General features: G+C 36.5%; 1 protein-coding gene across 1 annotated transcript; it reads left to right on the top strand.

The window, feature by feature from the left end:
* Positions 1-329: 329 nt before the first annotated feature.
* LOC127660436 (transmembrane protein 87A-like) lies at positions 330-15,850 on the top strand. Its single transcript, XM_052150653.1, has 20 exons — positions 330-498; positions 2,225-2,285; positions 2,383-2,474; positions 2,565-2,699; positions 3,293-3,349; positions 3,438-3,491; positions 5,360-5,453; positions 5,600-5,661; positions 6,598-6,781; positions 6,903-7,002; positions 7,083-7,176; positions 8,651-8,726; positions 9,804-9,908; positions 10,000-10,058; positions 10,155-10,258; positions 10,474-10,547; positions 10,668-10,738; positions 10,841-10,893; positions 11,035-11,065; positions 14,139-15,850. The coding sequence occupies exons 1-20, from the start codon at positions 361-363 to the stop codon at positions 14,178-14,180; spliced, it is 1,686 nt and encodes a 561-aa protein (XP_052006613.1). The 5' UTR covers positions 330-360; the 3' UTR covers positions 14,181-15,850.
* Positions 15,851-16,128: the final 278 nt, after the last annotated feature.

The raw sequence follows: 16,128 nt of genomic DNA, 5'->3' as shown, positions 1-16,128 counted from the left end.
TTTGTAATGCATAAAAATAAGATTTTAAAAATAAAATGAACAGATAGTGTTATACTTGGAATGATTTATGTTTTTTTTTAATTAAAGTTTAAAATGTTTTAACAATAGAAAATATGACAATGACCACAAAGTTTCAGTTAAAGAAACAATTTTGAACAAAATTACATAATCTTTGTACAGAAGATAAAAACAATGACATATATAATATAACAAAAATATATGATAAAACATGATAAGATGGGGAAAATTGATTATATTAGGAGACAAATTTAGCGGCTTTTCCACAATTTAGTCAAGTGTGACGCGTCGTGTCACGCGCACAGGTGAGTGTGCTCGCGCACGCGTCACTGAACAGTAAACATGGCCGCTAGTAGCCGCCGGTGGACTCATAACTGCAGATGTTTGCTCTGTTTAATACTATTTATCTTCATCAGTTCCTCATTAGACGGTGTTAACGCCGCGCCAGAGACGGGCCTTTGGAGTATTACAGTGCTTAATGTAAGTGTGGATGATGGTTTTCATTATAAATACACGAGACTGAGGGATGAGGCTAAATGCTAACAGCTAGCATCACAAATGAGCACATATGGGTTTGCGATAGGACTAATGCGATTTTGTACTCTGCTGTTATTAAGACAACATTTAAAAACCAGTGGTACATTAATATCACGCTATGAGACGATTGTCGAAGTCATGTATTTGATACATGACCTCCCCTAATACCTATACCCTTAAACTGTTAAACTATGTTCCTCTCTATGGGGACTCACACTAGCCTGTTAGTTCAATGCTGCAGCTCTTCAAAATACAGAGATCAAAACAATATTTACTTTTTTAACTTTTCAATTATATAGATTCTGATCATTTTTCAGCAGTTTTAGGCTGAGAGTTTCAGAATTGAAGAAAAAAAATCAAAAAACTTGAGCCAAAAATGTACTTTTTTCTGATTTGACATGATATATCTCAGGGTGTAAATAAGGTAGCTCTGTCTCCAATTATGTCAAATGTACTTGTGTATGAATTTGGTTTTGATCTGACAAAGCAATACAAAATGATAGCATTACAAATATAATTTATCCTTGTGTCCAAAAGCCTTTTCAAACAAATAAAACAATAATTGTACATAAGTACACATGCAAACACAATGATTAAAGGTTTGCTCTTTCTCCAGAACATGCAGGCATGAGTAAAGAGATTTCATTAAATTCCATTCTGTGTCATTTGAGTCATCATTAAATCTGTGTCATATACTTGGCGCCATCTCCTGGTGGCCATATATAATTACAGTGAACGATCATTTCTGCCCATATTTGGATGACTTCCACCTCTGGGCTCGTTAATTAGGATACTCGCCTAAGTAATGCTATGTGATCATTTATGTTTTGTTTATTTTTTGTAGGCTGGTTGTGTTATACTCTTTGAGAGCTTTCCAATGACATATGACAAATGGCTGATTGATGAGTTTAGTGTTTTTACTGATTACAATAATATGTGCTTTGCAAATTTTTAATAAACTATCATAATGGATCATTTCTGAGTTGTCAGCACATTTTAAACCACTTGTCTAGTTTTGGTCATAATGCCTACATGCATTGAAAAGTACAGCTTCTAAGCTTCATGATGTTTCAAATGATACCTATTTTGTGTTGTTCAAGACTGTAGTGAGTAATATATATATATATATATATATATATATATATATATATATATATATATATATATATATTATTATTATTATTTTTTAATTTTTGGCGGAGTTTAACGGTTTACCATAATCCATTATGTACAGTATTTCTGACCAATCAATGTGCTTGTGATCTTGTCAACACCTATGATTGTCCATTTGATCGGTGTAAGAATATGAGGTCTTCTCAAATATTTATAGCTGGTCTAATATTTCCACTGAGGTTTCCAGTGGCTGGCACTGTAAGACAATGCCATATTGCAACCGTTTAGTTTACTAGTGAGCACTTCCATGAAGGAAAGATTTTAACATGAAGTGCCTTCTGTTTGCATCATGGTATAGTGTTTCAGTGCATGTGTTATTAAGGGATAGTTCACCCCAAAATGAAAATGCTGTCATTTACTTTCATCCCCATGTTGTTTTGGGTGAACTATTCCTTTAAGGCACGATTTGGGTCTTTGTTATGTTGCTTTGGAGTGATTTGTACTGAAAAGTGCTGTGCAAATAAAATAAAGTTAAATTGTGTTTTCTCTTCTCCAGACATCAAGACCTTTATTATTAAGAAAATCCATGTACAAGGACACTGATATTCAAGTGAAAGGTATCAAGTATGATTATTTCTACATAGACTAGAGATGAAGCCTAATAAACATTTCTGTTGATACTGACTGGCCTATTTGTGTCGTATCTCCTTGTAGTGACATCCTTTGGTTGTCCAGAGGAAGTGACGTTCACAATTCAGTGGTTTTTGAAGTATTACCTATGCCACAATGAATACAACAATATTGAGGTGAGTCTCCCTTGTCTGCTTCTTAACTGTATAAAGCAGATGTTTGTGATATTGTTTGTTTATCATTTGTCTGTTTGTTTACTCAAACAGGAACTATATGACAAGACACCACTGAGTCGAGGTGTGAGTCTAGACCCGAACCCTCTTGGACCGGGAGAGTATATTCAACACAAATACAGCGGATTACTTTGTCAAAGCGACATGCACTTCTTCCCCATGCTCAATGTACGTTCACAACATTTGATTTCAGTTAATAATGTAGCAGCTTATTGATGTTGCCATATTTGTCTATCAAAAATGTCACTTCAAAAGTTAGTGTCTAATAAGGCAGTGAATAGAATATCATACTTTTGATTACCTCAGCAAATGATAAATGTTGACTCGTCCCTCAGTATTGAACAGAAATCACTTGTAATAATCTTTGAAGGGAAGTCTATGTGGCAAGGCATAGTTAAATCCAATATTACAACTTTGTTTTCATGACACTGCAACCTTTTAATCCTAGTATTGGATATACTGTAGCTTTACACAGATAAGGTTACTGAGCATTTTCATCACACCAAAATCATGTTAACGTATATTGTTGACATCTTGTGGCTATACTGTTAAAACGCTGTGTATTTTAATGTTTATTCACTAGCCCCATTCACTTCCATTGTTAGTGTCTCATTGTAAAAGTGATTTTTGCTTCTTTTTTAAAAAAACAACCAACATTATGCCACACATGCTTTTGATTGAGCTTGTAATGAACCTGGAACATTCCTTGAAATGTTATTATGGACTGTACTTTTCACAAAATAATACATGTTTATCTGCAGAAATCAAAAGCAGAGCCAAAACCTGTGAAAGGAACTGCGGTTGAAGGCGAGTTTCAGGTAGAAATATTGATCGGCAGAACTTTTTTAAAAGCCTTTTTGTACTCCAGACATTTTAGATAAAGCTTGTGTTTGTTTTTAATATAAGGCTGAGAGTTCCACAAGTTCCCCTCTTGCTGACACTGGCACATCTAGAGCAAAGGTAAGAATACAGGGTTTCCACGGGTCTTAAAAAGGACTTTGAAAGTCTTAATTCGCCCTTTTGCAAAATAAAGCCTTAAAAAGGTCTTACATCGGAGCAACAAGTCTTTAATTCATAAGGCCATGGCATTAAATGTTATGAGGGATTGCGTTTTAAGTAGGGTGACCAGATGTCCCTATTTGAAGAGGTGTGTCCTGGTGTCCCGACAATTCTCTAAACATTGTAATTATGTCCTTGTTTCAGCTGGTAGGCTCACTGATTTTTTTCTACTTACATTTGTTGTACTCAGTTTCCTTCTCGCTATTATCTTTGCTAACGTTTGCGGAGAAGAGAAGCAATTTTGAAGCGTTGCACGTTGATTTGACGATACTTTCATTCTAGTCTTTCTGCAAATCTGCTGAAATGTACCATGGCAATGATGTCATACACTTGGTGTGCACTCTTTGTCATCCTGTCATTCAGCACAAGTAGAAATGCACCAATAACAAATGTGTTTTCAACAACGAGCTGAAAGAAGCTGATCTATTTCTTTGTGCAGCACGTGAATATGTAAGCGAGTATTTTTCTGTAATGTTCTTTTCCACACGAGCACGGAGGTAAATCAGACAATGTCACATTTAGAGAGCTACACTGCACTTTTTACATAGTACAAGCACTAACTGTATATATTCAGATGTGGGGTTGTATTTTGAATTTTTGGTTACAATGTTGTGAATTTTTGTGAAGTCATTTCATAATTACACATCCAATATGACATATGGATAGGATCGCCTACATGGAATTTTGTACATTTAAAAAAAGCAAAAATGAGATTAAATCGTGAAAAAACTCAATCTAAAAGAAAATATACATTTTCACAAACTATTTAGCCTATACAGTTAAGTGCAGAAGTTTGCATAACCCCTTTGTATTCATAAGTTTCCACACCCCTTTCAGAATGTATGCAATAGCCTATAAGAGATTATATTTTTTATGTAGTACTGCCCTTCAAAAGCTGCAACACATAACATTTACTCTTATTTACACAAATCACACTGTTCAAAAGTTTGCACCCTTGGTTCTTCTTATGTTGCCTTCTTGAGCATTAATAATTGTTTGCACCTGTTGTAATAGTTGTGTATTAGTCCCTCAATTATCAAAATCTGGACCTCATATATAGCAACTGTTGGGAAGAACTCAAATGTGCCAGAGATGATGAGAAACCAAATAATTTTACTACAGTTGGGTTTTATTTTTTTAAGAACATTGGACATCTTCACTGCTCAGGACAAAGCAGGGATTCGTGAACAATTACATTTTACATTTTTACATTTATGCATTTAGCAGACGCTTTTATCCAAAGCGACTTACAGTGCACTTATTACAGGGACAATCCCCCCGGAGCAACCTGGAGTTAAGTGCCTTGCTCAAGCACACAATGGTGGTGGCTGTGGGGATCGAACCAGCATCTTTCTGATTATCAGATTACCAGTTATGTGCTTTAGTCCACTACATCACCACCACTCCATTATTACACAAACAGTCATTGATCATTGAGAAAGCAACACACCATATTAGAAACCAAAGGAATGTAAACCTCAAAACAGCATCATTCAGTTACTATTTTGTCGTGTGGAATATATGCGAGGATGTGTTGTCAAAGAGCTTCTTCGGGGCAGTACTAAATAAAAACAAAATGCACATTTGATTCCTTAAATTTTCTTTAGTTGGTCTTAAAGTCTTAAATTCAGATCCATGAAACATGCAGAAACCCTGGAATATAAAATATCACAGGATATCATTTATGAAGCACCCTATATTTACTACTGATCATTTAGAAAAATGACATTTAGGTTTTGTAATGACCATTATTTCTTTCTTTTGGGAAGGATCATGTGATTGCTACAACCTGGAGAGATGGGCCGTACCTGCTTGTGGTGTTGATTCAACCAAGCAAACAAGATGTCAACTGGAATTTAACCTGTAGGCCTCATTATTTATTTGCTCTTATCACATGTGTGTGAACATGTAATGTTAAGCTGTAAAGAAAAACAAACAGTGTTTCTGTGCTGTTGTGTCCTCTATACCAACGTTATCTGATTGTTTCTTATCTCAATTGTGTATTTCAGTCAGTGTGGTGATGAAGGGGACCCACGGCTATCTCTCCATTACAGAATGGCCTCTTATGATCGTTAGTGTTCAGTTCCTTGTCAGCTTTGCTTTATTTGCTTAAGATGTTTATCTGATATACAACATTATCTGTTGACTACTGCAACTATTATATTTAAAGTTTAACTAGTAAACCATTTTTACTCAATGCAAAAAATATGGGCGATATCCGATATCCAGAGAGAAGTGTGGCCAATACATCACACAATTATATATAGTAAAAAACATATACATAAAATATATATTTATATTTTTTAAAAAGAATTCCCTTTTATTTAGTTCTATATTTCCTCCAAATTTCACACAAAACTGGTATATTGCAGTTTTTTGTGGTTTCTGTTTAGTCTTCCCATTTTAGAGCACTTTAATCGTCTTGAGCTCCTGCGCATCTGTCGCGGCTTTGATACGCAGGACAAATTGAGATTGGTCGTTTACATGTCTCAGACGGCTCCTACACATGCAAGCAGGCGATTCTCTGAGCCCTCGCAGCTTTTAGAAACTGGACAAATGTGAAAATGTATCGGCTGATGCAGATCATTTAAAAATTCGATATAATGCCTGATCTATCAACCTTGGCGATATGTCAGTTGTCCACTGGTGCTTAGTCAAGAATCACTGTTACTATTGCTCTTATTAAGGGTCAGGGCTTTTAAAACAAACTCAACTCGGACCAGTAAGCAACAACATAGCAACCGCCTGGCAATGCCATAGCAACTGCCCAGAACACCCTAGAAATCTCCTAGCAACCCCTCTGTACACCCTAGCAATTGCGCAACGCATATCAATGCCCTGGCAAGCACCCTAGCGTGATGACAGCAAGTTTTGCGTCACTCACCATTTCTTCACATCGTGTAAAAATCTAGTTTACTCTTCTGTTCTCTTACTCTTCTATTTCTGTTATCATCAGATGGGATGTATATATGCACAGTGTTTGAATATGTTTCTGTCTCCTCTTCAGTTCTACATGGTGATGTGTGTGGTTTACATCCTGTATGCTCTCCTCTGGTTTGTCTGGTCCTCCTGTTACTGGAAAGACCTGCTGAGGATCCAGTTCTGGATTGCAGGCGTGATCTTTCTGGGCATGATAGAGAAAGCCTTCTTCTGTGCTGAATATCAGAACACGAACACATTGGGCTCAGCTTGTAAGTCAAAATATGCACTCTTCCCAACTGTGTAACTGCTGCTGTCCATTGCATTGAAAACTGCATTAAAAACTCTAAATAGATCTATTGGTATGTTTAGTAACCTTTGTTATCTCTCCAGCTCAGGGTCTGCTGATCTTTGCCGAGCTCATCTCAGCTCTGAAGAGAACTCTTGCCCGTCTGCTTGTCATCATCGTCAGTCTGGGCTATGGAATTGTTAAGTGAGTAAAAAGCATTGATTGGCAGATTGTCTCTTTATTGATACAAGCAAAGGGTGATGTTGTTTTTTATGTCCACTTAGGCCACGTCTAGGTACAGTCATGCACAGTGTGGTGGGGCTAGGGGTGCTTTACTTCATATTTGCCGCCATCGAGGGAGTTCTGAGGATCACTGGGGTAAAGATGCACTGTAAACCTTAATGTTGTTATTACTGGAATTTTTTTAAAATTTTATTTCTGTTTTCACTTAAATATGCATTGGTATAATTTGAGTTTGGGAACTCTAGATCTGTGGGACTGTCTGTATTGAGACATCAGAATAGTTGACCTCAAAATAGAAATTCTTCATAATTCTTCAGAACTTTTGAAGGCGTTCCCAGGCCAGTGTGGAGATGTAATCTCTCCACCTAGTCCTGGGTCTTCCCCGAGGCCTCCTCCCAGGTGGACGTGCCTGAAACACCTCCCTTGGGAGGCGGCCAGGGGGCATCCTTACCAGATGCCCAAACCACCTCAACTGACTCCTTTTGATGAAAATGAGCAGCGGATCTACTCTGAGCTCCACCATATCTCTAAGGGAGAAGCCCGCCACCCTTCTGAGGAAGCCCATTTTGGCCGCTTGTACTCGCGACCTAGTTCATTCGGTCATGATCCAACCTTCATGGCCATAGGTGAGGTTAGGAACGAAAATTGACCGGTAGATCGAGAGTTTTGCTTTCCGGCTCAGCTCTCTTTTCGTGGCAACGGTGCAATAGAGCGAGTGCAATGCCACCCCCGCTGCCCCGTTTCTCCGGCCAGCCGCCCGCTCCATTGTCCCCTCACTCGTGACCCCGAGGTACTTGAACTCCTTCACTTGGGGCAATACCACTGTCCCTACCTGGAGTACGCACTCCATCGGTTTCCTGCTGAGAACCATGGCCTCAGATTTAGAGGTGCTAATCCTCTATATAATATAATATATTTATATAAATATAATGGATGTATATAATAAATTATTTAATATATTCATTGATGAATGCTTTAAAATTGTTACTTCCTTATAACTAATGCATTAATGCAAATAATGGTAATACCTGATTTAAAAAGTGTTACCAAAAGTTGTTGTTCACATAAGGACTTTGGTTATCTCCTTTTGCATTCCACTGAAGACAAAAATAATGTAAATTATTTTCAATTAAATTTAAATTTTGTGTAAACTAGCAGTTTTAGAAATTTGATATTCTCCATTACAACCATTATGATAAATTGACAGTGGTTTCACCGCTTGTAAATAATGGTGTGTTTCGTATATGTTGGTCTGTAAGGGTCGAGATAATGGACCAGCCCTCATCACTTACGTGATACTAGCCTTGTTTGATTCTTCTGCCATCTGGTTCATATCCTTCCATTAGATCCATCTTACAGCCTGTTTGATTATAAAGACTTCATTTTATAATGCAGTTTTTCTTTCTGTTCATGGTTTCTAACAACTGATTGTAACATTATAAATATGATATATATGTACCACACTTCAGGAGGGGGAAGAAAGGTTATTTTAATTTGAATGTGATAGGTTTGTTTACCAGTTTCTAGTTTTCCTTAAATTTCATTGTTCCCTTCATCCCTAACCTCCCCTTTCTCTATTGTTCCCCCCGTCTCTGTGTGTCTCTCTCAGGCTAAAGACTCTGACCTGGCCCTGCTGGCCAACATTCCCCTGGCTCTGCTAGACTCCTCTCTCTGTTGGTGGATATCCTTTTAGGAAGGCGTGTTTGTCCTGTTTTTTGCCCCTGCACACCCTGTCCAATGGGCTACAGTGTTTGTAATGTAATTCCTGCATGTTGCCTTGTTTATGGAGAGACTTTTTTTAAATTTGCCATTTAGATTTGATGACATCTAGGCCTTTTTGCTGTGCAGTAATCTTATAAGGAATATTCTGGGTTATTTATTCTATCAATGTATCAATTGTCCATGTTCTACATGTTTAAAATGCTTTTGACTATCAAAGACAATAATTTGGAATGAAAGTGTGAAAAACAAGTGCGGAACGTGTGTTTAGTGCAATACACTTGAGGCTCAGGTATCCTTCGTTTTTCCGTGCTGTTCTGTCTCACACATGGTCGAGCGCTCAGCCTTTCAAAGTATTACAGAACTGCCCCTCACTGGATGTTTTTGTTTTTTGTGAAAAACCCAGAAATACTCAAACCAGCCCGTCTGGCACCAACAATCATCCATGCGATTATCAGCCAATCGTTTGGCAGCAGTGCAGTGTATAAAATCATGCAGATATGGGTCAGGAGCTTCAGTTAATGTCACATCAACCATCAGAATGGGGAAAAATTGTGATCCCAGTGATTTGGACCATGGCATGATTGTTGTTTCCAGATGGGCTGGTTTGAGTATTTCTGTAACTGCTGATGGTGCCAAAAACAAAAATCATCCAGTGAGCTTCAGTTCTGTGGATGGAAACATCTTGTTGATGAGAGAGGTCAACAGAGAATGGCCAGACTGGTTTGAACTGACAAAGTCTACAGTAACTCAGATAACCGCTCTGTACAATTGTGGTGAGCAGAATATAATCTCTGAATGCTATCCTGACATGTGGGGTGGCACTGTTGTGGCGGCACGAGGGGACCTACGCGATATTTGGCAGGTGGTTTGATGTTGTGGCTGATCAGTGTATATATTCAATTAAAAAATGTAATCGATTGACAGCCCTATTATTAACAAATCTAAATAATTTTCTGTTATCTGATGTCCTTGTAGAAATCGCAATGTAAATAATTGTCCTCTAAGCCAGTGGCTCATTTCCTTGACTATACCTCAAATATTTGTCAGTCTAGCACAAACCATTAAGACTCTAAAACTCAGAAGAAACCCAGTGAAGTTGTCTTTGTACAGACACTTCACAAACACACTCATCTTTGCTGTTCTTGGTGAGTATGAGGCACGCATTTCAAAAATGGGACTCAACAACTTAACTCGTAAACGGAATAAAAAAGATGACTGATATGTGGCTTGTTTCAGCCTCAATCATTTTCATGGTGTGGACGACAAAGAAGTTCCGGTTAACAGATTGTCAGGCGGTGAGTATTTGAATATTCTCAGGTTGCAGTTGTCTGCTCTGAGTCAGCATAGTCTGAGTTCAATTAAGTCATTAAGAGACGTGTGTTTGTGAGCAGGACTGGATGGAGTTGTGGGTTGATGATGCGTTCTGGAGGTTCCTATTCTCCATCATTCTGCTGGTTATCATGTTTTTGTGGAGGCCATCAGTCAACAACCAAAGGCAAGTGTGAAGATAATCATTTTTAGAAACAACGGCTCCGTATCAAACCCTCATTGCATTCTGTCTACATAGGAAGCTACCTTCTTAGGTAGCATCCTAACTGAAAAGGAACCTCATAAGTGACTGATTTGGAACTCTTTTTATGAGCCGCCATGCGCTCACCTGGGACCGGTACAAACTGTTGGGACATATAGTTCAATGTGTCTTGTGTGTAGGTATGCGTTCACACCTTTGATTGATGACTCCGATGATGAGGAGATCGAAGAGTTCCTGGTGTCTGCAAATATAGGTCAGTCACATTTTTTCTGTCTACATATCTGAGGATTCTCACAGTGAGCCAGTGCTAGTGTGTGTGTGTGTGTGTGTGTGTGTGTGCGCACTTCATTTATACTCATTCTTTTATTATTAGCTGATGGGATCAAATTGAGAGCAGCCAAGACAGAAACCAACGGCACAATGAAACCTGCAGCAGCTATTCCGGTCAGTGTGAACATGTCAAAGAACTGTCCGTTATAACTATATAAAATATATTCTATTATTTTGCTAAAATTTCAAGCAAACCATGTCTCACATCATTTTCAGGATGAAGACTTGAAGTGGGTGGAAGAGAATATTCCTACCTCTCTCACTGATGTGTAGGTCTCTTTATATTTGACAGTAACACTCACAAACATACTGACAGAGTTTAGTTATTCACTGCTCTGCAAATGCTGCAAAACACTTCAATTTCTGTACAAAGTAGTTTCTCTCAATGCAAATGTGTCTATCTCTTTTAGAGCGCTTCCTGTTCTTCTCGACTCTGACGAGGTATGTAAGATCATATGTAAGCTATTCAGATACTTGTCCATAGTCTTTCTGTTTATCCCTGCTGTATTCCCTGCAAGGACAAAATAATGGAGATGTGAGATAGCAGTATGTCAACTTTAACAGAAGTCTGACAATTTCATATGCATGTTTTTTTAAAGATACGACCGGGAAGAAATCTGTCAAAGGGTAAAATGTTTGAGTATTGCTTCTCCATGCATCCTCTGTTATGTGGAATAATTGGGCCTCCGCTAAGAGACTTTGTTGCTGTCTCTATTAGGCTTTACTACTAGCACTTGCTTTGTTTCTGTCAAACTAATTAATTTCTAAATTACAACTGGATTTACCAGATAATGCATTGAGATATATTGTGATAACATATAGTTGACAAAAACAATGGTATTTGTGTTAGACTAAAATGTAGAATATTGTGATATAAACTCTTGCTTCAACTACCCACTGTGACACTTTCTTTTTTCTATAGGATCTATTGTTTTTATTATTTTATATAATATTTTACAAATCAAACATGCAAAAACAAATCAAAGTCATTTTAATATTTATTTTTTTCTTAACTAAAAAATGCCTAATTGGTGTAACTGTGTATACGTGATTAAAAAATCTCATTAAAGGCTGAAATTCTTAAAAAAGAAATGTTGGCATAAGTACTTTAAAACCTTTTTAATATTATTATTATTATTATTAGGACTGTCAATCGATAAAACATTTTAATCGAATTAATTACATGGTGTCCCGACTCCCGATTAATTAATTGCATATACAAATATTTGCTGAGAAATATGCTCATATAACAATAATTCAATATATAATGATGAAATAAGTATACATAGTTATCTTTAAATATTAAAACTAATATATATAACAAATAATCCGATAATTAAAATGCATTACATTCTTGTGGCAGAAGAGTTCATCATTGATAAGACAAAAAGCGGCTTTAGAATACAATGTATTGTTTACTACCATATTATTGATCATAAGTCAATCACTGACACACAGTTCACAGCAATCCATTACACAAGTGATTTTGTCAATCAGTTCGAGATTTATTATGAGGGCTTGTTTAAGGACCGTCAATGTACACCTGAGTCAGACATGCTTGTGTTGCGTCTCGGGTGCGTCGCATCATAAACATAAAATGTTTAGTTCACTGTTTCAAGATACATATAGTTTAATACTCAGAACACATCTTGAGATCTCTTGGTTCGCATTTGCGCTCCAAGTGTTTTGAACACAAGAATGTAACCAATGTTTGTGTTGTTCTGCTGCTGGATGGTTGTTTTGTTCGTTGCCACACAGCTGTAGTTTAACTTACTGCCCTCTGGAGTAAACAGGTGGTACTGCAAGCTTGCATTTCTCAGGAATCTTCCTTATTACGGTCCGGGGGTATTGCGATTTAATTGTTTTAATGCATTCTTTTTTTTTTATTAATTGCACTGTGTTGACATGTTAAATCGAAAGCCCTAATTATTATTTAATAAAATACTAATAGTGTATATATATCTCATTTAAGTCAGTGTGGTTTAACCAGCATGCAGGTAGTCATTCTGTTGATCAAGGTAATTTTTTAAAAAACAATATCAGATATTGTCATGTCAAAATATAATAACATTTTGTTCTGGTTAAATGGTGTAACCCTAAAAACGTCTTTAAATTCATGATTTAAATGTAATCATATTCATTTGACAAAACAAATAATGATAATATAGATACAGTTTTTTTTTTCCTCTGATGGCAAGCATATGTTAGATTTTGTTTTGGTTTAAAATGATCAAATTGCCATTATTGATTGAGTACATAAACAACAGTGTTCTTACCTTACGGTAACACTACGGTAAGTCTATAAAAGGTATTTGTATTTTGAGCAGTCTGGTCAGATTAGGTGCAAAGTTGCTGGCTTATGGCGTACATCCTTGCTTTAAAAATAAGAAAGTAACTACTGTTCAGTCAGTCACTCTACAGTTCAGGACAGCAATTTGGATGGATGTTTATCTGTTATCCGTTTGACAAAGTTGTTTAGCTGCTTTAATGCTGGGATATGTTGTCTGGTAGGGGTGTTGAAGCTTGTATTGTTTGTATGAATCAAACATTACTCGTGTTTTATCGCTATGTATCTACATTGTAGGGGGACGTTACTGTGACATGTTTACGAATATTTATGACTTCGAAATGTAGTTCTTGTAACTGTTATATTGCATAATTAAGAATATTATTTTCATGTTTAATAAAGTATATTTTATCTGCATCATTATTGAATCCTAGTATACGGTGTTAATGTGTGCAATGCAAAGGCATACTATTGTAGTATTACGGTTCACTTGTATTATCAACTGAGGCTGTACAATATAATTTAAAAATAATGATTGAACTCATATCAGCCATATCACTAGTATCACCTCTTAAGTTGAAAAGTGTAGTACTATACAAACATTAATAGTACAGTAGAAAACACTTGAAAAGTTATATTTAAATATATGGGTAGTGATTGCATCGCCTGTTCTCTTTGTAAAAGCTCTTTGAGTTTAGTGACAGAAAAGTGCTATAAGTGTAAAATTCATTCATTTAAAATATGTGAATAGGAGTGTTGTTTATCATCATCAAAGCAAGTAATATTTCAGTTTTAAATGGTTAATCATATAACATTATATCAACATAAAAATGGCGCATTATGACTCTGAATATGTGCATTCATTATCACACCCAGGCAAAGCTCAAATCATGAGATTCATCCACCATTGTGCCAAAACACAATTCCCTTAAAGTGTTTTTCCTGAAATTGCTTGTGATTTTAAGATTCAACCACAGATGTCGCTAGAGAGCAAGATTTACGTAGTGCAGCTTTAAATAGTTTATTTTTTGGGAGAAAATACTAATAAATAATTTTCAAAAATTATTACATTTCCATAAACTTGACATGTGTTTTAATTATTTTTTATCATCTCAGCCAATCTCATTTGTCAATGATGACCCATGTATTTGTGTAAAATGTACATATTAACCTGTTATGAATCAATCAGTCATTTCATACATGATTCTCTTAATGATATTTGCACAGGAGATCATGACTACAAAGTATGAGATGTCTAAGATGGAGTGAGCTTGAGAAAGTCCAGCATCTATAGCGAGACTCCAGAGATCAACCAAACCGCTCTTCCTCAAACTGGCATCTGACCCTCGCCAGAGAGAACGACAGACAGACTGGTTTCCTCCTTTGGTCTGGTTGGTTGGTGGTATCTGGGTGCGGAAGTATTCTAGCAAATTTCGACACCTTACTACCTGAGCTTTTTATTTTTTTTCTCAAAACATCCAGCAGACATAATGTCAACATTGATCTGTATAGAGAGAAGATGGATTATGAGTCTAGACTTTTATGATGCCATGTGACTAATGAAATGCAGTGATGACTCATTTTTTCAAATGGGTTTAAAACAGTTTTCATTTGTTTGTTTGTTTGCTTCTCCAAGTTGAACTTGAAAAACATAAATATTGATAAGGAAGTTGAATGACCAAAGCGTCTTCTCCAACCGTTAGGACCCTGTCTTTGGCTGTATATAAAGTGTTATTTATCTATTTCATACTGGTCTGTCATTTTGTCTATAATTTCAACAAATACTGTGAACTAATGTGACTAGTGCAATGACTGTAGGTGTGTTGGATTTGTACTGGTGTGTGTCCAGGAAGTCATTAAAATGGGCAAAATAGTATTCTTTTTATTCATAAATATTCTTCAAATTCAAGAGTTTTTTATTAAATTATGTTTGTGTTTTGAGCATGTGTCCTGTTTAAAGGACTTGTTTACCCAGAGGTGAAAATCCTTAATTCACCCTCATATCATTCCAGACCCATATTTCAGAGAACACAAAAGGAGATGTTTTGAAGAATGTTCACGCTTGTCTTTTTCATACAATGAAAGTGGATGTTTGTTCATGTCATCAAGCTCCAAAAATGACAGGAAAGCACCACAGAAGTACCATAAAAATAGTCAAAGATGTGTGAAGATTCTTCAACAATTTTCATTGTGTTCCATGGGGTTTTATTTTTAATTTTTTGAGGATAATTGTATGTATCTTAATCTCTGTGTACATGCATACTAAAGCCTAAACACCTCTGTTCTTGAGTTTTGTTATGGGTTTGGCTTTTTCACAATCTGTGTTTCTCTCAGATTGTCACTTTTGGCTCTTCTGCCCTGGTCTTGACATTCTGTGAAATGTCTACTAAACATAACGATGTGTGCTTGATCATGAGCCACAGTAAACCGGATGACTGTTAAACTTCAGAAAGATGTCCTTTACTTTCAATTATTTATCAAACAACTGTATAATATGAAGTGCACTTTAAGTAAATGTGTTTTATTTGGCCATGGGATGCAGCAAATTAACGTATCAAAATAATGCTGGCCTTGTCTTTTTGTTTGTGATTTTGTTTTGTTTCCTTCATAAAAAGCTTTTACTTTCAGTGGTTTTCTTTGCTTTTTTTTTTTTTTTTACACAATCAGGTGAACTCTAATGTAACCTCAGTCTTTATTCAGGATGGAAGAAAGCACACCTGACGTCCCACAGTCAGAGCTCAGGTTCTCTCTTTTATCTGTCTTCACGCATGTTTATCCAAGTTTCACACGCTAAACAATGTGGGATGCAATAAAGACTCTTTATTATGGTCTAATCGACAGCTCTCGAGACAAATGGCTTTTACAATAAGATGGTGTCTTACTGTGTTGCCATACATTGTGCATTTGTGAAAGCTAATAATAAGACGGATGACCATGAAAGTGCCATTCACTGTGTCTCACTGTTCTGCTAAAGATAATTATGTTTCTTAAACTCTCTGGAATGATGTCTCAAGTTATTCGCCCTGAAACATGTCTGTTTTTACACTGTACAACATCCCGGTTTTTGTCATTTTGAAAATTTGGGATTTGTGGGTGGTTGCCAAGGCAATGCTATGCTAGTTTATAGTGTGTTGCTAGGTAGTTACTAGGGTGGTTGACTTGGCCCAAGTCAAAAGAGTCCAAACTCAACTCTGGCATATTTTGGTTTAAAGTTTTG

This window comes from Xyrauchen texanus, chromosome 20 (assembly GCF_025860055.1).
Source record: "Xyrauchen texanus isolate HMW12.3.18 chromosome 20, RBS_HiC_50CHRs, whole genome shotgun sequence".
NCBI classification, from domain to species: domain Eukaryota; kingdom Metazoa; phylum Chordata; class Actinopteri; order Cypriniformes; family Catostomidae; genus Xyrauchen; species Xyrauchen texanus.
The sequence above is the reverse complement of the archived record's forward strand: the minus strand, read 5'-3'. Positions and strand labels throughout refer to the sequence as shown.

Bases quoted from the DNA above. Each gene is read 5' to 3' on its own strand.
- LOC127660436 (XM_052150653.1), top strand. From the start codon at position 361: ATGGCCGCTAGTAGCCGCCGGTGGACTCATAACTGCAGATGTTTGCTC. The intron at 6,782-6,902 runs GTAAGTCAAAAT...TTATCTCTCCAG, and splicing joins GAACACATTGGGCTCAGCTT to CTCAGGGTCTGCTGATCTTT. The intron at 8,727-9,803 runs CCTTTTAGGAAG...TACCTCAAATAT, and splicing joins CTCTCTCTGTTGGTGGATAT to TTGTCAGTCTAGCACAAACC.